This window comes from Micrasema longulum, unplaced genomic scaffold, assembly GCF_059751315.1.
Source record: "Micrasema longulum isolate JH-2025_06_02 unplaced genomic scaffold, ASM5975131v1 h1tg002055l, whole genome shotgun sequence".
Classification (NCBI taxonomy): Eukaryota; Metazoa; Arthropoda; class Insecta; order Trichoptera; family Brachycentridae; genus Micrasema; species Micrasema longulum.
Window position 1 is genome coordinate 277 of NW_028279222.1, and position 25,953 is coordinate 26,229.

A 25,953-nucleotide genomic window follows, 5' to 3' on the forward strand; every position below is an offset into this window, starting at 1 on the left:
TTACCGAATTACTGAACTCGAACCTATGTATAATTTTCTTAAAAATAAAATAAATATTGAATGACAATTGTGATTGCTCTATAATAACTATAAATCTATATCACTCTAACGCAATCGAAATCGTATTTCGCTCTCGTTAGGGAAACGGATTATACGATCGAACACTGTGCTTTGTGCGAACTTCTCTGGCCCTAGCATAGGATGATAAGATGACTTTGTTCTAAAATAATTTGTATCGAATTAAAAAAGAGCGGGAATACAAATGTTAAGTGCATAACACGGTCGTGCCTTCGTTTCACTAAGATCAAAAAGTTCATTCGTGTCCCATACAATAGTTTTTTATTATTAATCCGCTACATTTGCAAAACGATATTAATACTATCATATAATTATTTTTATGTATTGCTTGGTCCAATCGAAGTAAACTGTTAAGGAAAATATCTGGTATTTACGATATTCTTTGTATTCAGAAAAATTCTTGTTAATTTTGTTGGGTCTATTGTAAACACAGAAAGAAATTTATCTTGTTTTATTTTTCATACAGACGCCTAAAATATACATCACACAATCTTGCGTTTCAAATAGGTGTGTAATAAATATGAGAACACGATACACCCATACTCAATCACTTTTTCAAAATCAAAAAAATTGTAAATACGTATTTTGTATTTATAAATAAATTGTTGTTAAAAAAAAAGATTTTTTGGGGGTTTATTTTGCACCACAACAGGCCAGGAAGCCCAATTACAGTGGTGAATTACATCATAAAACACCCAGGCTTGAGAAAAATCACATTAGGTTTTTGTATTCTCACCGGGAATCGAACCCGTAACCTTCCGTGTGTGAGTCAATCGTCTTAACTACTACACCACGGAGGCCGTACTGGGCAGTTTGTTTCCATTTCGTACCGATTTGGGTAAAATAATTACAATTAACTAAATTAAAACTTACTAAAAGAATGTAGAGAACGTGGATTTCTAGTTCTAACTAGAATTTTACCTACTATGAGGAACTTCAACCCTACGGGAAGTTGGACACAAAAAATGTTTTCTTGCGCGCGGCAAAAATTAGAGCATTAAATTGTAAGGCAAAGTTTCTTGAAAATGTACGAAAAGAATAATAAAAAATATTTTAGTAAAAACGCACTACTTTGAACGACGTCACTGGTTCATATGAACCAACCAATGATACGAGAGCTGTGAAGGATATCCAAGTTTGCTAACCGTAAACGAATTAATCGGGAGAACTGACAGAGAAGAACCTCTGAGGTCACACGCGGAGTTATTTTAGAAATACAAAATTTAAAAAAAAATCATAGCGCTGTTAATACGATATATAAAAATATATTTTTTTAATTAGCTTAGATTAATAGTCTATTAACAAATAAAAATATATTTAAAAAACACTGAACTTCCTCATTACATCTGTACATGATGGATTTATTGTCAAATAACATTATTTTGTTTGGCGAGCTTCGTCAAACCGTCGAAAAATTGTAGCATTTTATTTAGGTGCATATTAGCACCTACCTTCCAATCGCAAACTCCTTCGATTGGTTGAATTCATGGCATAGTGGTCTTTTTGCTTTTTCAGTGCATACATATTTATGTTCGTATACGGAGAGGGAATAAATTGCAACCCTGGCCTTGAATTTTGCGAACTCTAGTCACGTGTTCGGGGTTCATTAACCTTATAACATGAACCAAACCAGCTTGAAGCACGTTTAGGTGCAGACTTATTTAGTTCAAAATTTTCAATCTGTATTTTACTGTTTTAAAAATAAGTCATTTTTTCAAATGAATATTTAACCATCCAAACTTATCATTACAGTAGCTCTAGAAAAGCCGAAAACTATAATTCATCATGCAAATGAAAAATTCAAAATATATTTTGAAAACAAAATCACATGACAGGCGTACGTTAAAATACAGAAAACCTGTCCAGTACTTATTATGTACATATTACCTATAGAGAATAGAGGTCAAGCGAAGTATGCAAATTGCAGATAAGCTGTTCCAGTTATATGAATGAATGCATACATTTCTTCAGTGACTGATAGAAGGTACCTAATATCATAAATTATATTCCCGTAAGTAATCTGTGTTCCCATTTGAAAACTGAAAGCTGACCCCGCGAGCGTCTATTTCCGGCGTGTCCTGAAAATTGAAACCATCTCAAACGGTGCATTATCCGATAAAACCACTTAACATTTTACAAACTTCAGGAAATTAAATTGTCTTTGACATATTTTATGTACCTTGCAGTGGCGAATGGTGATTTTATTTACAGGTAAGCTATAAACAAATATCATATATTTGTACCTACATAGGAGGTACATAATATAATGTAAGTAATATATACTAATTGTTTTTATTTTTCTGTGGTTCTGTGTGATGCAACAACTCTCATCCATGAAATCAACTCATACTATGTAACTTCGTGATATATTATATTATATATACTACTTTAATATATAATTCATTAAAAAATAAATTAAAAATACCACTATGAATTCAGTCGATATTAGGTACTCAATTAAAATGTCATCTGGCCGAATTGTTCTAGTAATTAATAGTGCTAAAAACGGCCGCGTGGAGCGCTATATGTCCTACAATATGTTGCATGAAAGTAATTATGGTCTAATGTCAAAAGTACCATCTCAAAGAAAAATAATCCTTAAACAATGTTTGAAATACTGTTTTCCAAATCAAGAATCTTCAAATAATTTGTGTAATCTCCGTTTAATCTAGGAGAAAAAACCCGCACTGGGGTTAATACATTCAGAATATAGTAAACTTATTTGTATGAAAAAATAAGCTGGAATAATCGGCTAGTTTCTTGGCTCACCGCAGGCGCTGGGCGCGCTTTATTAAAATTTACATTTATTTTAGGATAAAAATACAAACGGTGGAAACGATTTAAAATAAACTTTAATTATTTATTTGTTTTCTGTAAATAAAGTTACAATAAAACATTATTATGGTTAGTCAAATATAATGGTAAGCTGCGAATAATCCCTTCTATACACGGTTCGCCCCTGGTACCTTTTACAAGAATTAAGCGGTCTTTATATTATGATGTATCATAAAAACGGCGCACGGGCCGCGAAGAAGAGTATTATAAAGAAAGAATATGCTTGTAAACTATGGACTTGTAAATTTTCACAATAAATAATCTTATGACCTAAAACAGCCTAAGCCCCGTTAATATTCATATTTTCACATTCCCTTCCAAAAAGCGTCTTTAACACCTTCGTAAAACAATATTCGCCAACAGGAGAACCTAAGGATATATGACTTCCGAAAACTTTAGAAATGTGAAGTGAATGACGAGTCATAAGCTCAGTAAATGCCTCGATTTCCGAGGTTCTCCGTCCCTAAAACTATACATTTCAAAATATTGTTGATTTCTCTTCGTAAGGATGATCGATTGTCATTTGTTTTTTTTTCAGGGCTGTTTGGCGCCCGGCACTTCGTGACGTTCATGCTGTTCTTGGGGATGGCCAACGCATACATCATGCGGACCAACATGTCCGTGGCTATCGTGGCCATGGTCAACCATACGGCTCTCACCCCGACGGACGACGTGGTCACCAACGAGTGCGCAGCCGGCAACCCCACCGAGGTTGGTCCACACTGAACACGGCCGGCTTAAGGCTTGGCCAGATTGGAGGAATATATGTTATTTTATTTATTCACTAATCGAGTTATCAAATCGTTACATGAATCCAAGATTAGGACACCTTGAAAAATGCGATTTCGGGATAATAGATGAGTTGTATTATAATAACATTTTTTTATTCACACATCGCGCGTCGCGTCGTCGGGGAAAATTTGCAATAGTAACATATTTATTCCATTTCCGGGCGGATGAAGAATACAGTAAGTTATTTGTATGAAAAGGGAAACCGAGTGGAGATAACTGCTCATGCTTGAGGTCCCGGGTTCGAATCCAGGCAGAGTCGATGTGAAAAATCTTTTTCAAAAATAACAATATAAATAATTACGAAAAACCGCTGGAATTTATTTATCGTGTTTAACATACCTTTTTCAATAATTTTATCTTGCATTTATGTATAATTTTTTTATTGCTGTTTTGATTTGATGCACATTGCACCAAAGAATAGCTTTAATTTTATTTCCTTAAATAATCAGCTTTTTTATTTCGTCGTGTTTATAATATATTGAAGTAGTTGTAAATCAGTGGTTCTGAACCTTATTGAAGTCAGGGAGCACTTTTGATCATACGGAAAATTCTAAAAAACATATAAAGATCACTTTTATTAAAAATAAAACTGAATATTTTATTACAGACAAGTAAAAAATTACATTAATTTAAAAAATACATAAAACAAAAATACTCCAATGGAACTTTTTGTGGCGAAAATAATTTAATGTGACACCTGAGCTTGTCGGCTTTTACGAATTTCAGCGATATTGGGTCTAAAATTTAACTAGCTACTCCCATTTCTTAATATTGGTTAATGTCAAGGAAACTAGCTCACACAAATATGAGGTTGAAAAATGTAATATTAAAAAAAATTATTAAACATGCACTTATGTTATAAAGAGCATACACACAACACTATCGAAATAAACACACAAAATATGATTTGATCACAGGGTCTGTCTATTAGCTATATAGACGCAGTAACGCAAGGGGAATCCCCTGCCTGGAAGTGCTAGTAACTATAGTCCTTAAAATGTAACATGATTAGAATGACAGTTGTCAGAAAAAGTGACGACATAACTTTGTAGTAACGTCAAAGTAGTTATTTATATTGACCACGAAAAATCATTTGTATCTGGCGTGTTAATTTTTTTTTTATTACAATGCTTGAAAAATAAATCAACATTGATATATAAAATCAGCTTTAAAACTAAAATAAACCTAATTATTAATGACGTTCTTATAAGGTTACATTATTTTGCAAAAACGTTAGAGATGGGACAGATTGATCAATGTAAATTGACCTAATAAAAAAAATATTCGTTTGATGTTGTTCATGAAAAAAGTATAAATGTTTAATTTTTTGGTGAATAATTATGTTGAACACACTATAATGGCTTGTTTTTTAGTTTTTTATATCAATTTTCGGAAACAGAGTTTCATGATTGCATGAAATAACTGATAAAATCGATTTGATCAGTGATCAGTAATTTCCCATCGCTAATGAAATTAGTTTGACAGCTGTCATTATAATCAAGCTATATTTTAAGGACTATAGTAACCAATCAACGGAGAATTCTATAACACGTTTTCTACGTACATCAACATTAGCTTTGTAATTTTTGCTAATCTTTTCATGTAAAGACCTTTGAAAATAACTTAATTTTTTAAATAATTTATTCAGACTAATTCCGAGAGATTATACGGAGTTGGTACCTATACTTGTTCGTTTTTTGCAGTGCAGTAAAATCTAAGATATATACGCTTATCTTTATTAGTTAAAGCGTTCTTATCTTGTCCTTTGGCGGCAGACAGAACACATAAGAAAGCACAAATTATGCGTAAATGATAAGTGTTACAACGGAGACGGAGAACAGCTGAGTCATTGGCTGGTTTAAGAGTCCACTTCAAACACTGTGTTTGGACTCTTCAACTCTTCCATCTGTCGACTTTTGCTGACTCGTAAATTAAATTTTACGTTTTGTTCAGGGAGCTCAATGTCTTGTGTCCTCTTTTCCCATCAAAGGGAAGTAGTGTTGCTAACTTTTGGCGTTGAAATTATCAAACTAAGTACCTACCTACTAACAATCCTTTCACTGTGACTTTATCAAATTGATGTAGTTAATAACCTTTAAATGAGCAGTGCTACATGCATGATTACGGAATTTATTTTTTGGTTACTTATGTGAAGGGAGTTGGATTTTTAAAATTTTAAAATAATGATAATAATATTCTAATCTGACGTTATTAAAATTACTACAATGGACATAGGCTATTGTGATCCAAGTAAATATAGTTTTTGCTACCATTCGTGTTTGCAATACAGTCATGAGAATGAACAACAGTATCCGACAAAGGCTCTCCATATAATTTGACAAACACAGAGTGAAAGTGGCAGCGAAAGTTGTAGAGTTAAATTCAATGTGTACCCACATTTTGTTAACACACGAGTTTGACACAAGCATAAAAAAATATTTTTTGGTGGCAACAACTTGCTGGTAATGTATTTTTGACAACACGCTTTGAAAAATATAAAATACACAGTACGGTTTTATAACATTAGAGGTTAAAGAATTTTTAGTATGTACCTAAATACTTCGTGACTATTTTTCAAATTTTCGCAAATCTAAAAGAAATTTGAAACGGGAACTGACGTCTTATGTTGATTAAATTAGACTTAAAGCAAAAAAATACAATTTTTATTTTTTTTAAAAACGTGTCGTCTACCCTACATATTACAAATCAGATGTTTCATTTCCTGTTCTATTTGAAATGTGGGTATTTCAATGCGCGAAATTATCAATTTTACTAAAAATAAAATAAATAAATTGTAACAACAAACCAATTTTATTATTTTTCTATGTAAAGGTATATCAAGTCTTCTTTGTATATTCTCACATGTAAAAAAATATATATAGTTAAGTGTCCTCGGCACAGGTAACCCCCACAAGTGAGGTCACATTATTTTTATTATTATTGGTATAGACAAACGCTGTGGCGCAGTTGGTTAGACGGCTAACTGTGAAACTGGCGTCGCGGGTTCGATTCACGCCAGTTGCAAAAAAATCCAAGAAAGATTTTTTTCTCAATTGGTCTGGGTTTTGTGGTGTATTTTTCATTATTCCCTTCCATATCCCCTCTATCCCACCTGCTGACATGCCTCAAAATAGAGGCTTAGCGGGTTATTCCTATAAAAAAATCACTGATTCCGTAATGTGAAAAAAAAATGAATAAAATTTTAAAAATTCTGAACTTTTGACGGTCATCAACAATTTTTTGATCGGTAATTCAATTTGATAAAATATAGTTATTTTATAAATATAGTTATTTTATCAAATTTAGTTCTTTTATAAAATACAGGTAGTTATTTTATAAAATATAGTTATTTTATAAAATATAGTTATTTTATAAAATATAGTTATTTTATCAAATATAGTTATTTTATCAAATACCATCTAGTGATGACATTCAACAAAATAATGTTGAATAAAATGTTATTTAAATTATATTACTCAACGCCTGTGTGTTAGTATACATTTTTACGAAAAGAAAAAATAAATATGCGTCTATGCAACGCATGACACTCATACAATAATTATTCTTATCATTTATCGTAAAGCCGGCTGTAATTTCAACATATTGTGATAAGGTAACTATAGAATCGTTTGTAATACTTTCACCGAAATGTGATTCATGCCCATCTCACAAGTGTCGTCCCGACCCCCCCGCCCCCGGCCCGATAAAATTAGGGCGGGTGGATGCTTATATGCAACGCTATTTTTTTGTTTTATTTTTTTTTTTCTACTCGTGGGTGAAAATTTTGGTAAAGGAAATCGAGTGGAGATTAGTCGGCCTCGTGGCGTATTGGTTAGGGTGTTTTTTATTTTACATTATTCAATGTCCGCTCCCTAGTTGGAGCATATGGTGTCCACAATGATCCTCCAAGCATCACTGTTGGCTGCCAGTTCATGTGCATACTCCCAAGTCAGGTTCGCGTCCCGTAGTTCTGACTCGAACTGCCGACGAACAGTCAGCAGTGGACGTCCAGGACGTCGAGAACCTGATGCCTTGTAAAGTAGGCAAGCGTGGTTAAGGCTTTCAGGAGGCATCCGCAGCACATGGCCTTGCCAACCGTATCGCCTCCGCTTAGTGACTTTTGTCACCGGAGTTTGCTGCGTCCGTTCTCTTACGAATTCATTCCTTATAAAGTCAAACCACCGCACACCCAAGATTCTTCTGAGACACCTATTCTCAAAACTCGGTATTTTGCTGTTTTGGGCCCTAGTGAGGTGCCACGATTCGCATCCGTAGAGGAGAATAGGTGTTACGCAGGAGTTATAAAGGCGGCATCTGATTTTTACTGAGTAAATATCCGATCTCCAGACAGCCTTCATACTGTTGAATGTGTTGAATGTGGCGCCTGCTATTCCTAGCCGCACTCCCAGTTCTTTTTGAAAGCTGCCATTGTCCGTAACATATACTTCCAGGTATTTGAAACTCTCGGCCCTTTCCATGATTTTGGGCATCAAGGCATGAATTGTTATACAGTACATGGGTTTTCGCATTATTTATTTATAAAACATTTTCTAAAAACATTTTTTAAATACCGTAGTCATGATTATATATTATGTAAGCACACGTGTTTTGTTCACAGAAAATATTCTAATAAACATTGTGGGTGAGGTAGTAGGTATTACGCTATATTTTCTAAATAAATATTTAAAAAAGGAATAGATGCGGGTCACGTCACGTGACACGTGACTAACGTAACAGCAAGTGCTTGGCCATAATGGCGAGCGTTTTGCGCCGCGGCGCCGGCACGGTGAACTCAAAAATATGGTAACAAGTGTAGTGTCCATAGTGACCACGCGCGCCGCGCCGCAAAACGCTCAACCACTTGACTGTGACCACTGATTAAGAAATTTCCAGACGTACTTTTGCTGTGGTCTCACGGTATATATTTTTCAAACGGTTCACTGGCATTATCATCATTATACCCCTGTCCACACCCGTAGGTGCATAGGACACTGCATTTGTACACTAAATGCAGCGTATATCGATCATCTGTTACGTTTCAGGTCCCAGTCCAGGAGCATGAAATATTGCAATGCCAACCACCTTCCAAACCAATAGTTCACGTCGACTTTCCCAGGAATCAAGTACGGGGCCTAACGCGCCAACCATTACAAAACGTGGCGGACTTATCTCCACTCGATTCAAGATTTTTAGCTGAGAGTAGCCATCGAGTCGAAAGCACTCGTCCAGGATTTTGGTTCTATTTCGCATACTTAACTATTACTAAAAATATTAAATACCTCCCTCAAAAATACATATTTAAAAAACCAAACATGAATTAAAAACGTATATTGCATTTTTTTTTTTTAATTTTTCCGCTGCATGATTAAAATTGTGTCAATGTCGGAATGTTTTATATTTAATCCACGAGTGTATAATAATTCAATAAACTAATTACTTCTTTGATTATTATTTAATAACCATTACAGTATTTAAACCTACGCGTTGAATGTGTCTTAAAATAACCCCATTCTATTTTTACAACATAATACGAGAAGTTCCCTCACTCTCAGACAGCACATACCTACACTTCTGCTCACAAAATAATAGTTGCTCTGCCTACCCACACGACAATTTATTACCAATCTGTATATTTAGTCCGCCTCGTGGGGTAATGGTCAGCGCGTGTGTCTACCTTACAAGAGGTCTCGGGTTCGATTCTTGACATGGTCTAAATGATTTTTTTTTGTATTTAAAAATGTGTTTTTACACTAGAATATTTCATAATACCTGGACTGGGACCTGAAGCGTAAGACCGATCCTCTTACTTTTATGTAACAAAAATGATCAAGATACGCTGCGATTGGTGTACCAATTTAGTGTCCTATGCACTATTAAGTGCGGAAAGAGAAAAAACATATGAATGAATATTTAGTATTTTTAAATATTGAATAGGTAATAATGTTGGAATCTAATTCATTTACGTGGGTATTTTTTATTTTTACCATAATTTCGCTTTATTTCCTGTGGCAACATTAAATTGTTAATGGTGTTTTTGGGCAGCGTTTAACAAAACGATTGCTCCCTTGTTGATTGACAATCTATTAGATAAATAACTAATAATAAAAAATTAAAAAATTAAAATCCATTTATTTATTAATAATGTTCGAAAAGTGATGTACCGCTTTCAAAAATAAAATGTGTTACCTATTCAATTGTTTAAAAAAATTGGTTTAATTTTAGAGTTAGTCTCGCCTGTTTATTTTTAACATTCACATCAAGCATTTTTATTCACACGTATTTAAAATTTGAATGAGTATTGAGGCTATAAATTGATGAATATTTTTATACATTATGTGGAGCTATTACATAGTGCATTTCCGAGCAATAATGGTTACATACTTTGCGGCATCAAGTATGTAATTTTCCGAATCGGCAGACTGTGACCGACCTACACAATGAATAAAGTGACATTGGCAATGAAAACGAGGAAATAACAGTCCTTTGTCAAGTAAAAATACCGTGAAATACCCACCATTTGTCTTGTCAGCGGTGTCATTATGATTGACATGATCATAATACTATAATATGCATACTTCTATGTATATGTGTTTCAATGTTTCAGGGAGATCAAATTTGGCAAGCAAAGCATTATTCATTCCTTACCGAAACATGGAAAATTAGTAAAAATAATTTATTTTTATTAATCGTAACTGATAACCTTGGATATTTCTAAATATAACATGAAAATAGCTTTAAATTGAATTATTCTACATAATACTATAGTTACACAAATATTTGAGTAGTATTTTATTAATGTGGAAAACTTATGAAAAATATGTGTTTCAAAAATAAACATATATCATTGTTGCATGTTTACATACTTAGTACTTACAGCAATTTACATTGAACTATTTTTACAATAGGTTGATTAAGTAGTAAAAGTATACCTACATACATTTTTTTGTTTATGCTGGTGAGACATCTAAACTGCCTATCTAGAGATAGCTTCCCCATTCTAAGGCAGTAAATAATGTACTCGTATTTGTTAAAGATAACTTTGTCGTAAATATAATTTAATTAAATAAAACATTTTTATCCATTTTGATAGTTTTTCAAATTTAAAGTTAAGACACAATATATTTTATTTTATTTTATTCAGGAAACATACAGTCATAAGTATGACTGTATATTAAGTAATAAGTATTAAAAATAAAAATTTACAAAATTATTAATAAATGCGATACACATGAATACAGTAGAGAACACATAATAAAATGTTTATGTCTGCCCTATTTCCAGATTTGAAAATAAAGAATAAATAAACCACAAATATCTAAATCCTATACCATTACAAGTAAAACTAGAAATCAATAGATCTTTTTATTTGCATACATTTATTTAAAAAAAGAAAAAAGTACTAAACTGCCGAAACTGCCTAAATTGCCTGCTTCCCCGTTTTAAGAGAGTAAATGTATTTTTATTTTAAATAAATAAGTTATTAAAAATAAACCCAATTTTATTATTATTATTAGAGCAAACATAATAATATGCCCATGCGTGCCCTACTTCCAGATTTAAAAGTAATCAATTAATATGCTGAAGTAAATAATAAATTATTTGCCAATTACCTTTTCCTAAATGTTGGCATTTAGAATTGTCCTTAAATACTAAATATTTTTTTCCTAATACCTATGAGTGACATATAATTGCAATTGTACATAAATGTATCCTTTATGTTTCTGCAGGATTTTTATGGCTTCGTTGTCATGCTTTGAGTTATTGATGAAGCCTCCCAAAATGAATCCATATGATAGCGAAACCCCATCTATTTAATTTTCCTCACTAATAAAACTGTTAAATATACATTACAAATATATTAAAACTAAATTGTTAGGCATTGTTTCATCGACATAAATCTAAATAATATTAATATAATTATGTCGCCTGGAAAGATCGTTTAAAAACCTTGCACTCCAAGTAAATTTGAACGCAGCCTAAAATCTGTCACCGGTCGCTACTGTTAAATTTCAAATTATTTTTTTAGTAGTATAGTCAATATAGATAGTACAGGTTTGTTTGCGCGTACTTTTCGATTGTTTTGATTTATCAATTACTTTCAAAAAGGTAAAAATTACTGGATAAAAATATGCATTGATGAATAATGTAGATGCTTAATACAATTTTACTCTGAGTGCGCACTAGAGATGGACGTCTCAGTCATTTAATCATTTAAATGGAGTGACAGTAGAAGTTACCGCTTCACAAATTAAATGGTTTTAAAATAACAATTTATAGCAGCGTTGACAAAAAATCTAGTACAGCCACTTAATTTCTTTTTTCTTACCATCTCTAGTGCACACAAGATGCTTATACCCATATGCAGAGACAAAACTTAAGGTGAGGAAAGTACATTCTAATTTCAAATGCAGATAATAACCCGAAGGTGAAGACACTAGAATGTACTTTCCTCACCTTAAGGTTTGTCTCTGCATACGGGTATTACTGTTACCAATTCTTAAATCGCAACTAGTAGTGGTGATGTACAACCCCCCGAGATGTCTAATTACTATATGATGAACACTATATTCTACAAACTTTGTTATGAAATCGCCTCTTTAGATTGACAAAAAAAGAACAACCCTTAAAATATACAGCCTTACATTTTTTATTAAAAAAAAACATTGTATTCCACAGATATGTTTGGCATATAACAAAAGTAAATATAAAATAATGTATGTATGTTTTAAAGAACCTTTTTGCTGTTAAATATTTGAGGAGTCAGCGAACAAAATGAGATAATTGGACCAACCTGAATTTTAATACTGCCAAAATACTAAAACACGTACTTCCACGCAATTTTCTTTAGTTTTAAAAAAAAGTATTGTTACGTTAATTGTTAATAGTACTGTAAAGTAAAGTCTAGTGTTTTCTCAAAACTTTTTGTTAATAGGAATGAAAAATATTGGGAGTTTAAAATTTGAATTATACCGTTTTGATAGCAGACTGCAAAATTATACAGTTTTGATCGCCAGCTCCTCATTTCTAAGATTATTAGCTAATTATATAAACTGTTGACGTTTGTCTTATGTATAAGTATATTTTCTTTTATTTTTGTACTCTAATTTCTCAATATCCAGATAGATGGTGAGCAATCGAATAAAACTCTGCTTTATATTAATATTTTTTTTGTTTCTAGTAGAATTACCAATGCATAAATAAAAAAAGGAAATGGAATCCTAATAGGTATTACAACATTACATTTCATTGGTATTTTTTTTTACAGATAGGTTACAATAATAATTTCTTTGATAATTTGTATATTATTTCAAAATCACTCGGAAATGAGCTGAGAAATGTATATATATAAATACATATATTGTTTTCTTATTATATTTTATTATTTGTGGAGTTCTAGTAGTTACGTCGTTTTACGGATGGCCCGCTTATGCATGTGAAATAAATATATTATTTGTGTCTAATACTTATTTATTTTTAAAAAAATACTACCTTAGTATTTTACATTTTTCAATCACTTAATTATAATAATGAGTCTGACTGTTTTAGATCAGGACTATTCATCCACTTTAACATTAACTTTATTTCATGCAAGGAATGGTTGTGTTACGAAACCATTCACCTTCAATTGTTAATGATAACTTACTACATTTATAATCACAAGTCCAGCAATGAAGTTTTTTGTGTTTTGAGTATTTAATGACTTGCATGTGTTTTAAAGAATTACAACTAATTCAGAAATGGGAAATTGTGTTTCAGCGTTATATGGTAGCACGGCCGATCGGTTTATAGCCGTAGTGCTTGTGACTAAATATAACATCTGCAAGAAAGTGGAGACTCCTTAAAAGGGAGATTATCAACTTGGCATTCTCATTTAAGAGCGTGGATGATATGTAAGTATCTTTGGGTGTGTGGGTGAAATTTTGGGCGCAGAGTTCTACGGCCTCTACCACGTTATCCTTTTTTGTGCATTGATGACTATTGTTTATTCAGGTTAACTAGAGGAACTTGCTGTTGCGACTTTCCCTCTCGTTCCCTGTGAAATCATTACCTACTCCGGAAGTCTTCGCCACTTCTTCTATACGAAGCAATGTGTTAACCCTTGATCTTGGTTCCAATATGATGGTATTATAAAATCTTTAGAAAAAAGGGTCAAGTTTTGAGATACTAACACACTTTTGGATTTTTAGAATCTAGCCTCATAAAATACCAGATTTTCTCTCTAAAACACATTTTAGTTAATGAAATAAATATTTATTTACCTTTTTTACTAAATCCGAAATGTTCATCTGAAAACTTAACCCAAAGCTTCAACAGTTTTTAGTTAATTACTGCAGCAAATTCCACACATCAGGAGTATTGTTTTTACACATTTATAAAACATTTACTTTAATTTTCTATTGTTTTAAAGAGTATGAAATAACAAAGGCAAACGTCAATAGTAGTCAATCATCAATGTTTTTTTTGTTGTTAAAACAAGAGATCTAATTGTTTTTTGTTTGTTTTTTTATGATTTCAGCATGATGAACAAGATGGAAAATTCATCTGGAGCTCAACGCTTCAGGGTTACATCCTCTCTTCTTTTTTCTACGGCTATGTGATTACTCAGATTCCTTTCGGTATTCTGTCCAAGAGGTATGGAGCCAAGTGGTTCCTCGGCGTTGGAATGTTAATCAACTCTGTCTTCGGTCTTCTGGTTCCAGTAGCCGCCAATGGTGGAGTAGGCTGGCTTATATTAGTCCGTTTTATCCAAGGACTCGGAGAGGTTAGATCCATTTTTTATTTTATTGCTGTCGAAATTAGTACATATACAGATTTGATACATTGAAAGATTTATTCTGTAGGATTTGATGCATGTGGAATGCATGGGAGCTCCTACCTAGTTGGGGGTTGACAGAAGAAAACGGTGTTTTGCGTGGAAGTTGTATTTATTACATGATGAATAAATAATGCAACAGAGAGAGTAACTACAAAAATGTTTTATATTAGTAACCAAGCACAAGCGCTACATGCTGGAACTGACTTACTGAACTGTCTTTATAAACTGACTGAGCTTGTCCAAACTGACTAACTAAAGATGTTTCCACTTATATATAGTTATTATCCAGTGTTCATTTTACTTCCTGGTGGGATCTTGAGGTCGTCTACTAATTCCGTATTTCTCAGCGGTTTATTAACGGCTCGTTTCGGCCGTTTATTATTAGTTATTTGAATGTTTTGACAGTCTATTGTTTGCATACAGGAAATAAATTATTCACCCTAAAGCCCCACAATTCTAATTAATTATAGGAGTTGTAAATGGAACAGGTTTTTAAAAAAGTATTTATGTGTGCTATTTCACTAGGTAGAAAAAGCTGTTTTAGAATGATCTCTTTTTGTATTGAATATTTAGAAAAAATGAGAATTAATACATGTTTACATTTTACAACTTAATAAGTTCAACTGGTGGTAAACTTTTTTGAGATAGGTACTCATTGTTCTTAGAAAGGTTTATCCAAATAGGAAATGATAAATCCTAAAAAAACTATTGACTAAAAAATATTCATTTCTGATCTAAATTTGTTGTAATAGAGAGGGAAAACATTTTAAGAAGGGTGAAGTTTATTTGATTTACTGATTGATGATTCTTGGCATATAACCTTATTTTTAAAAGCATTATGTGTATATTAAAGCATATATCGACGCTAGAAAGAAAAAAGTTACCAAACGACACGTAGCAATTTTACAGAAAAGCCGATTAAAGATTTTTTTAATCAATAAAGATTCTCTTATTTTATATTTAGATTGTATGGGAATCATGCCAAAATAATATGTATGCATGAGACTTTTTTTGTTAATCAAATAGAAAAGAAAAAACTTTAAATTGGCTCTTCTGTAAACTTGCTACATCCCTTGGTAACTTTTCCTTTCCAGGGTCAATATCATAAAATAATTATCGAGTTGAGTCAAACTCACCCACATGTACATATACACTCGAGCAGGCACTCTTTCTGCCTTCCCAATAAATTTCTTGGGGTCAGGTAGGTAGGTATGGCTTCTCGAATGTAAATTAATTTTCTTTTTGACATTTTCATCATATTCAACTATCTCTTTAGGCTACATTTGTTGGGGGTATACATTTTTCACACAAGGAAATAGTTTTATATTAACACATCTACTCAATACACATACTCATATGAAGTTGTTTGCTTTTATTTGATAAATGGAAGATGCATACGGTGTATTGCAACCAATAAACTAAATTTATCATATTTCTTTCTTATTAAAGTAATGTTTAGTGTCTTGTGCAATGTCTATTAAAATATTGGCTTTGATAACAAAGACGTATATGTATTAATTCGCATGTGAAATCAACATTGACCATGAAGAATTATGTTTAGTGTTTAAGTCGTAGAATTACTAGAAATCATGTTTTGGCACTGCGACAGTGAGTTTAAGAATTGTCATATGTGATTAAGTCTAAGAATTTGTAATATGAAAAGATGTAAACATCATATTCTGTGAATGTATTAAATGAGTATATTAAGGAATATATCATATAATAATTTATTTTTTCTTGCTAAATATAATATATACAAAATAAAAATTATAATACAACACCTAATAGGCTGTTATGTTATTACCCATTATTATGTAATAATAATGTTCATATACCATAGACAAAATAATCCAAAAAGGAACCAACTCTGCAGTTCCTCTCTAATTTTTTTTATGTAATAAAATTTACATGCATCTGAAAATCATTGGTATGTGCATCAGCTTATGATAAAAAAAATAAGAATGAGTGGAGTTGCCAGACTATCGATAAACAAAACTATTCATCTGGTAGGTCCTAGTATCAGTTTCTCTAACTTGGACATATAAAAAAAAACAAGATTTGAAGTCTCTGTCCACCTCTCTTTCCTAGCTTCTTTTTTTAATTGTTGGGTTATGTAATACATATTTTTAGCATGTATTATGCTTTTATATTAATGCATAACTTTTAAAATAGAAGTTTGAATATGTTCATTTATTTAATTCTAGGGCCCAATTGTACCCTGCACACATGCAATGTTAGCAAAATGGATCCCACCAAATGAGAGAAGCCGAATGGGTGCTGCTGTATATGCGGGTAAGACTTTTAATATTGTGGGCTTGAATAAGTTCTCGCTGCTTTTTTGTGAAAATTAATATTTTATTTTAAAAAATTAGTAAAAAACATGTCATTGAAAATATTGTCCATCGTTAGTGACTACTTTTTCCCATCTTTCTGGTAACATACGAATACCATAACGAAAGAACAACACACCTTTTGAGGTTATCCATGAATCGAGCCATTTTTTGGCATCTTCATAAGAATGGAACTGCTGCTCAGTCAGGCTATGAGTCATCGATCGGAACAAGTAGTAATCGGAAGGAGCAATGTCCGGTGAATACGGCGGGTGAGGTAGAATTTCCCATTTGAGCGTTTCCAGGTGTGTTTTGACTGGACTAGCGACATGTGGCCGAGCGTTGTCACACTGCAAAATGAATTTGTCGTGTCTCTCCTTGTATTGCGGCCGTTTTCCTTTCAAGGCTTGGCTCAAACACTTCAATTGTAGTCGATAGCGATCTCCCGTGACGGTTTCGTTGGGTTTGAGGAGCTCATAATACACTACATCCAGCTGATCATGGTGCAGAGCAGAGATGATGATGATGCTCGGTGATGTTCCAAATACTCCCTTTGGCACGAAATTCGACATGTTTAATGCAATGAAAAAATATGTTGTTTACACTTTGGCGGAATAATATATACCGTCATTTCAAGCCTTATGGTGAGCTTCACGATGAAGTTGGCTGTAGTATTACCCGGTGTAAAAAGACTAAGATAACACCATCTGTTGGGAAACAGCGAGAAGTCCCTACTCAATTTCTATAATGATCAGTGGAGTAAGCTACCATACATTAAAGTCACTAGTTCAATTACCGTATAGTTGATATGAAATAATTATCTTATTAAATTAAATATTAATATTTTGTTTTTTTACTGCACCACATCAGCTTAAAAAGTTTAATTACGTTAGTGAATTACTACAGAACACCTAGCCATTACACAATTGGAGCTGCCATTTTATTTGTAGTTTCTGAACTAGATTTGACACATAAGGCAAATTATCTTACGCTTTTACGTCATAAATAATTGGATATGTAATTGATGTACTGATGAAGTGCCCTATGCTAAAAATAATAATGATTGTGGATTGAGATTCTCTACTGACGATTCTTGGTGGAACTGCATTTTAATTATGTATAAGTAAAATGCATTTTTTTAGTTTTGACCACTTTTAATTTTAAATTATACCAGTCTTACAATGTTGATCATGGCAAAACCCGATCACTAGTGAATTTAAAATTTATGTTATTACGTTTTTTATTAATTATTGTGGTATACCATTAGGTTACTAAATTATTTTTTAATTTAATAAAAAATCTGAATCATCCTCAATGTTATTTTGAATCTTACTAAATTAGCTGTCTTTCAACATGTATCTTCTCAGAATAGAGATTCTAATATTGAGTTTGACATAGTGCCCTCTGAGTATATTCAAGGCCTCGGTGCAAGATTTGGCAAGCTGCAAGTAAAATGCAACAATCATGATATTTTTCATAACTATGTGAATCGAATAGAACTTTCACTAATTAATATTGTACGATGTGAACTGCACCTCTGTATGCTTCTTCCTTTTCCACAACTTATGCTGTGCAAGGCATTAGAACAAACTTTAATTTGTTTATCTATTTTTAAAGCATTAAAACTAGTATATTACTCTTACTTTAATATGACTTTGAAGTTAATAGACAAAATTAATAATAGAGACTAAGATGATAAACTAACACAAATCTTTTAAATCTTCTTTTGTTTTATAGGGCATAGTAAAAAGTGTACTTAACTACCTAACTACTTCAACTGAATTGTCAATTTTTCAAAAAAGGAATTTAAAAAAAGGATTAATTTCTTATGTAACTATCGTCTCTGGGGCTCTGGGGTTAATCATTAGTAAATTTTACAATATTTTGTATCTTTGGGATCCCCTTATATTGTTGAAATTCAAAATGTTGGGATTTTATAAAATAATTATTTCCTTTGGAGTCTTAAAAGTTTTTGATTACATGTTCTAATCTCTTAAAAGTTGTAATGTACAAGAAATATCTTTGTACAAAAAGTTGAGTAATCAAATACATTAGAACTCCGTTTATCCAAACTCCAGTCATCCGGATTGCCAAATATCCAGATCGTTATCAGGAAAAAAAAATAATGGAGAGGTTTTTAATTAAAATTTAATTGGGCAATTAACTTTCCTGGACAAGTTTAGATTTGACAGGCGCTGTGATGCAGTTGGTGAGGCAACTGTGGAACTGGTGTCAGGGCTTCGATTCTTGCCAGTTGCAAGAAAAAAAATTCAAAAAAGGTTTTTTTCTCAATTGGTCTAAATGTTGTGGTGTATTTTTCATAACTTACTTCCATGTCCTCACTTTCCACCTGCTGACAAGCCCCTAAAATAGAGGTTTAGCAGGTTATTCCTTTATTTTTATTCCTAAAAAAAGTCAGTTTTGAATGTGATTCCAATTCATTATATTATTTCTAAGGCAATAAAATCTGGCATGCATTAATCTGGATTATTGGAGTTTTACTGTATATATATTTGATTTGTGTGATGTATCTTTTTTGTCAAATAGAATCTATTTCATTGAAAAAATTAGCACTTAAACTTTTTTTAAATCATTTCTTTAAACTGTTTTTTTCAGGTGCCCAATTTGGTACTGTAATTTCCATGCCTCTCTCCGGACTTCTTTCTCAATATGGTTTTTCTGGAGGTTGGCCATCCATCTTCTACGTGTTTGGTGTAATTGGTGCAATCTGGTCCGTCGCTTTCCTCTTCTTAGTGTACGAGGATCCGGAATGCCATCCCAAGATCAACGAAGACGAGAAGAAATTCATTGTTACTAACATCTGGGGAGCAGCCGGAACAAGTGTAAGAATATATTTTTCATAGATTATAAGTACCTATCCAAAATAAAACAATGTGAATAGGTATTAATTTTTTTTTTATCAATTATATTTTTTATTTTGTTTGGACCGGGTTGTGGTCCTGTGGTAGACGCAGACTCATGAATCCAGAAGTTCGAACCAGAAACGATTATTTCATACTAGTTAAAAATGACCACAAAATCAAAATACTTGAGACCTAAGACTGCAATATATCTTTGAAATAAATATGCAGTTGTAAATGATAATATATTTTATTTCAAGTTAATGATTGCATTCATGTAATATATAATAAATTTTAACTTTGACTGAACGTTTTAGCCACATATTTTCAATCAGCATTAATTTTCTACAATTAATGTTTTTTATTACATTTTAAATTAACAATTTTTTGTATCTATTTTCAGTCTCCTCCAATTCCATGGACATCTATTTTGAAATCTTTGCCTTTCTGGGCTATCATGTTGGCACATATGGGACAAAATTACGGTTATGAGACCCTCATGACAGAACTTCCCACTTTCATGAAGCAAATTCTGCACTTTTCCATCAAAGATGTAAGTTAAATAACATTTCATTTGTTTTTGATTTCAACTTTTATTATCTCTAATACTAAATAAGTATGCTATTAAGTTTAAATTAAATCTTAACATTTAAAGCTCCACAATAAATTGAAGATTCAAAATACAAGTTCTAAATTTATCAAAAGCCAAACATAGAAATTTCATTTTTGTATTTGAAACTAAATCGTGTGTTGGTGTTGCTTTCATATTACCCATGTGTTATTCCATTTGCTAGGCGGCACACAAATAATGCGGTAAACTTTATAAATATATTTCAATAAAGGTCTGAAAATAGAACCAGATAAAAAGCAAATAGAGTGATCACTCAGCTATGCATCCATCGATAGTGAGCCATTTGTAATACCTCACTCCAGTTCTCTCTCTTTTGTGACTGTGAACACATGTAACACTTGTTGGTGCTTCCTTATGAATATCGTCAATTTATTTTCTTTTATAATTTCAGAACGGATTAGTATCAGCTCTACCATACCTAGCCATGTGGCTCTTCTCTATATTTATATCCTTTGTTGCTGACTGGATGCTGCTTTCACAAAGATTCAACCATACCCAAGTCAGGAAAATTATCAACAGTATAGGTAAGGTCACCCACTAAACCCTTTTGTAATAATTAATTATTTTTCCGAGAGCGGGACCTGCCATAGGCTCAGTTGGTACAAAGAACTAGACACTTGCTTACAAGGGAGGGGAGAATAGTACACTCGTATTCATTTGTATTTCCCTCCCTTTTCAGTCACGTGGTGCTAGATCCCATTAGATCTGGCGCTGATCTTTATTGCTTACAATTAATTTTTTGTATCTTGGTTTTCCAAATATATTTTTCAACAAGTTCATAAAACTGAACTGATATGAATGAAGCATGAATGTTTTCCCAGAGCATGAATTATGTCATACCCAAAACCTGTAAAACTTTTGCTAAGAGACATCTCATTTATCGCACCGAGAGTGTTCAATATTTTGGAAGAACGTATTAAGCTCTCAAGGACAAAAAATATTTTCAAGAAAGGAGTCAAGGACTGGATTTTCCTTAGTGGGAGGGATTTGAGTAGGAAACTCCTCGATGATTTTCCGAATGCTTGAGTTTACTGTTTACCACATTGATGTGCCATATATATGTTTTTTAAACATTTTTTATGTTTCTAATCCTATATTTGTGGTGATATACTCATGTGTCTGTGTCATATAATTGCTCGTCCCATCTCAACACAGGACTTTATTCCTATGGAGTTGGGACTTATTGTCTCAAATAATGTACAATAAACTAATGAATGTAAATATATAAATAGCAGTCGTATTTAGCCCAATATAATATGACGGCTTATATTTCCTTTATTACTGTTACCAATTATATTTGCAGAACTATCATAACCAATGCCTTCTTAATACACTTTACAAGTAGTAAATCTTGTTTCTCTGTCACAACTCGCATTTCACTAACTAACGTAAACCCTATTAATTCCTTGGAAGCCGATCATCAACTTCTACAGCTGGTGGATGAGAAAAATGACATAATGGGGCGGATTATTATTGGCCTATTGGCCCCAAAATTTTCATGCAAGTTTTTAGTTAAATTTTCCTTTTAAATTTGACTGAGAAGTCATCTCCCATCCACTATCAAAGATGTTTCTACAGTAGCTCTGTAAATAACCTTTGAATCACTTCTGCAGAAACATCTCCTTTTTCTTACTTAATCTCTTCTCTTTAATACATTTTTCCCATTGAAGACTATTATCAATATCAATTAATTTATATACATATATACTCAATAGTGTTTACTTACTAGTGTTTTATTTTTGTAATTTTTATTTCTAGGATACATTTTGAAACAAAACTTATGTAAATAAAACCATTTATTTTTGGTTGGTGTATAGTCGGGGAAGAGTTTGTGGCGTACGGAAGGAATGTGGTAATGTGTTTTGATGCTGCCTGGTTGAGTTTATATAAAAGTTAGCTGGTCGATATTTACAAATATATTATTTTTTTGAATATCGAGGCCCCAATTTTTATTGAAACTCAACCGGGCAGTGTCAAATCACATAACTGCATTCCTTCCGTACGCTACAAACTCGTTCCCCAACTATACAAATACGCATGCACAAAAAGTTAAATAAATCAATATTCGTTGGCTGCCCAAGATTATAGTGATATTTTATAAAGTTGCTAATCTAAATTGATTCATTAATACCACCCGCTGACTGACTTTTTGTCACTGTTACGTTGTGTCACTACTGGTGACAAAATGTTCATTTAGCGATGGATTTCGAAGAGGTCGCAGTGATTTGCGCTCTTGAATTACGCAGCAGGAAAATTAAACAAAAGAAACACCACTGGGTACATCCCATATATAATGAACGATTATTAAAAGGAAAATTTTACTTACGCAGAAGGAAAATTAAACTAAAGAAACACCACTGAGTACATACATATAATGAACGATTATTAAAAGGAAAATTTTACTCCCTGTATTACGGCAATATCCTCTCAAGTTTTTAAAATTATTTTCATACGCATTGGCATTGAATTGAAACAGTTTTGAAATAATTGAATTGAAATCTCGTCCCACGATTTCCTTTTCAAATGAATATCGGAAAATTCCTTTAATTTTTTTGTATTTTTTAAAAAATTATTTCTCTATGTCTTCTATTAACAATTCGTTGTCAATATCATATTCATGCAGAGAAGCAGCCATCTTTTAAGAGATTTATCTCGCCCGCATAAATAAAGGTTTCAGCTCTTTAACTTCACAAACATCAACAGATGAAAGGGTTGAAGCAATATAGATGTTCAAATATGGGTAGAATGGTGAATGTTTTACAGTGTGTAAAGTGGCCACTTAAACCAGCCAATGACAGGTCATAAGCCGTGTAAATGCCTAGACTTCTATATTGTCTTGTCTAAAATGTTCTTCATCACTGTTGTAATGATATGTTAATCTTAAATATAACTGAAAAATTCACAACACACGTCCGTTCGGTAGGCGTCTGCCGGCAGAGTGACAAAAAGTTCCTAGTGAGCGCACTCCTTTTCATTTCATAGCAATGTATAGGCCGGGTGACAGTCACGTAACGCTAATGTCGCCAGCCGCTGGAACTTTTTGTCACCATATTGTCATGTCGCCACAGTGAGCGCACTCTCATATATCTCCATAGCACTTGACACTGTGACAAAAAGTCACTGTAACTTTTTGTCACAATCAGCGGGGGCTCTAAAACTCAATAGTTACAAAGATGAAATATAAACTACTGTTTCTTTTGTTAGTAAATTGCTCGGGATTTTTGGCACATTCTGTGAAAAATAGGCTGGGATTAAGTATTAAGGAGCTGTGATGCCCTGCCATAGACCCTTTTCATTGATTTTGATCTGAGCTCATTATTCGTGAAAGTGTTTCTAAAAAATAATTAATAAATAAATCCAATTGTAAATGTTATTTCTTGTCAGGTCAATATGGTCCAGCTATTGGTCTTGTCATTGCGTCTTACACCGGCTGTAATCCAATGGCTACAGTTGCTATCCTCACTGTTGGAGTTGGCCTGAATGGAGGTATCTACTCCGGCTTTAAAGTCAACCATCTGGACATATCACCCCGCTTCGCCGGTATCCTCATGTCCTTCACTAACTGCACAGCCAATCTTACTGGACTTCTGGCCCCCATCGTCGCTGGATACGTTATTGAAGGAAAGGTAATTATTTCACACAATATGCTAAGCTTCTTTTACACGGATTCTCAAACTACATCCTCGTAATAAAGAAATACAATAAAATAATGACCGAATGATGGTGATAGCATTTATACACAAATTGCAACATATCGCTATTATTTGTTATATAAGGTAATGTGATTAGGCACTTAAGGTACCAATCCAAGGTCTATAAAATATTCCATTGAAAAAACTTATTTAAAATTAATATTTCATGTTGACACAAACTTGTGAATCAAAACAGGTTCCATAGTAGACGATCATTCGATCGCTTTCACATTCGCTTTAAACTTTTATACTATAATGTAACAAGAAATGAATCACCTATTTCTTAAGCATTAACCACCACCTACCTAATCTAATTAATTTTGAATATGCTTACAATAAAGGATATCCAGGAATAGCTGGCAGCCTCCGTGGTGTAAATGGCTAAACACACTTGCCTCAAGTACGGATGGTTTAAAGTTCAATTTCAGTGAGATCGCATTAATTTAATGTGATTTTTCTCAAGCCTAGGTGTTCTGTCTTGTAATAAACGACTGCAATAAGGCCTCATGGCCTGTTATGGTGCAAAAAATATAAAATAAATGAATAAGTAGTTCCTCATAGATCTGGTAATAAAATTATCTTATATATGGATTTGGATTAATTTCAGCCAACTCAAGCGCAGTGGAGGATAGTGTTCTTCATCGCTGCTGCGATATACGTATTCTGTTGCACATTCTACAACATATTCGGGTCTGGACAACGACAGGCTTGGGATAATCCTGCTAATGATGAGATCAATGCTCTGAAGAAGAAGAACAAGAAGGCTAATAGAGGAGTAGAAGAAGGAATAAGCAACGGTAATGCTCAAAATGGAACCACCACAATATCTAATGGGCACACAAACATTACAGAGTCTAGACATTGAAGACATTGGAGTCACTTAGTTTTGAAAGTTGTAGAGCCAACAAAGGATACAATTATTTATTTATTAATTAATTTGTAAGATAGGCAGCTATAGAAATCAAAAAACATATTGATAATGAATGCATTATGCGCACAATTTTATATCATACATTTTAAAAGCTTGTGCTAGTCCATTTTGATTTAAAACTGTCTATTTTCCGTGTCAATCAAGGTGATATTAATTATTAGTTTTTGAAGTAGTTCAAGTTAAGTCGATCGAATTTCTCTGTAGTTCAAAATTGTCTGTTATAATACAGATGTTAGAAATGTGATTAAATTTCTTGAAGAAGTATATCGATTAACTTGTATAATAGATGTGCAAGTGGCTGCAGAAGGCATATTATTTAGCAACTTCCTGTTTACGTGTGAAGAAAGGCTGATTGAGAATTTGCATAAATGTATCCATAACAGTCCAATACGCATAGAAGAATGATATATTAATGAAATAAGTGTTTCTTTTATTATGTGATTCTAGATGACAATCAACTTACTGTGTATCTAACACTAGATTTATATTTCAGCGCTTAATTTGAACCATAAGCGTAATTACAGAAGCTGTCAATCGAGGGCACCAGAGGAATGTTAAACATGTGAATAATCACATTCTGATTAGTACGTTAGATGCATTGTATTTATTTAACTAATTTTATCTCTATATTATAAGTACCTCAGTATATATGTAATATATTAATTTATTATAAAGTATCTTTTAGTTATAAAATAAAAATATTATACAATCCTATTTTCATAGTAAACTGAATAAAACAATAAGATCTCCTCCTTCCTGATATCAATACCAAACACGAACTATAAACCTTTTATGTAACATTATCCCTAATTTTACAATGTCTATTACCGGCATATTTTCCGGAAAAGTTTTCAATTATTGTTAAAAAATGAAGTTATTTCTTCTTTGAATATTTATAACTGCTTATATCTTGCGTCTAAATTTTCTTTATTTCTTTCAAGTACTAGTTATTTCCGTAGAAAATCATTTAAAAAATAATTTTACAAT

General features: G+C 32.6%; 1 protein-coding gene and 1 long non-coding RNA gene across 2 annotated transcripts; one reads left to right on the forward strand and one right to left on the reverse strand.

Moving 5' to 3' along the window:
• The first annotated feature begins 3,455 nt into the window (after positions 1-3,455).
• Positions 3,456-25,373, forward strand: Picot (putative inorganic phosphate cotransporter protein picot). Its single transcript, XM_088239062.1, has 8 exons — positions 3,456-3,624; positions 14,222-14,467; positions 16,726-16,813; positions 19,468-19,694; positions 20,116-20,265; positions 20,735-20,867; positions 23,728-23,969; positions 24,643-25,373. Exons 1-8 carry the CDS (start codon positions 3,484-3,486, stop codon positions 24,898-24,900), a joined length of 1,485 nt encoding a protein of 494 aa, XP_088095188.1. The 5' UTR covers positions 3,456-3,483; the 3' UTR covers positions 24,901-25,373.
• LOC148273170 (uncharacterized) lies at positions 18,215-18,505 on the reverse strand. Its single transcript, XR_015824652.1, has 2 exons — positions 18,387-18,505; positions 18,215-18,293 (listed from the first exon to the last, which is right to left on the reverse strand). It is a non-coding gene; the product is annotated as an uncharacterized LOC148273170 (long non-coding RNA).
• Positions 25,374-25,953: the final 580 nt, after the last annotated feature.

Coding starts and splice junctions, on each gene's coding strand:
- Picot (XM_088239062.1), top strand. CDS start 3,484: ATGCTGTTCTTGGGGATGGCCAACGCATACATCATGCGGACCAACATG. Junction 3,625..14,221: donor CAGCCGGCAACCCCACCGAG/GTTGGTCCACAC, acceptor TTATGATTTCAG/CATGATGAACAAGATGGAAA. Junction 16,814..19,467: donor GGGTGCTGCTGTATATGCGG/GTAAGACTTTTA, acceptor TGTTTTTTTCAG/GTGCCCAATTTGGTACTGTA.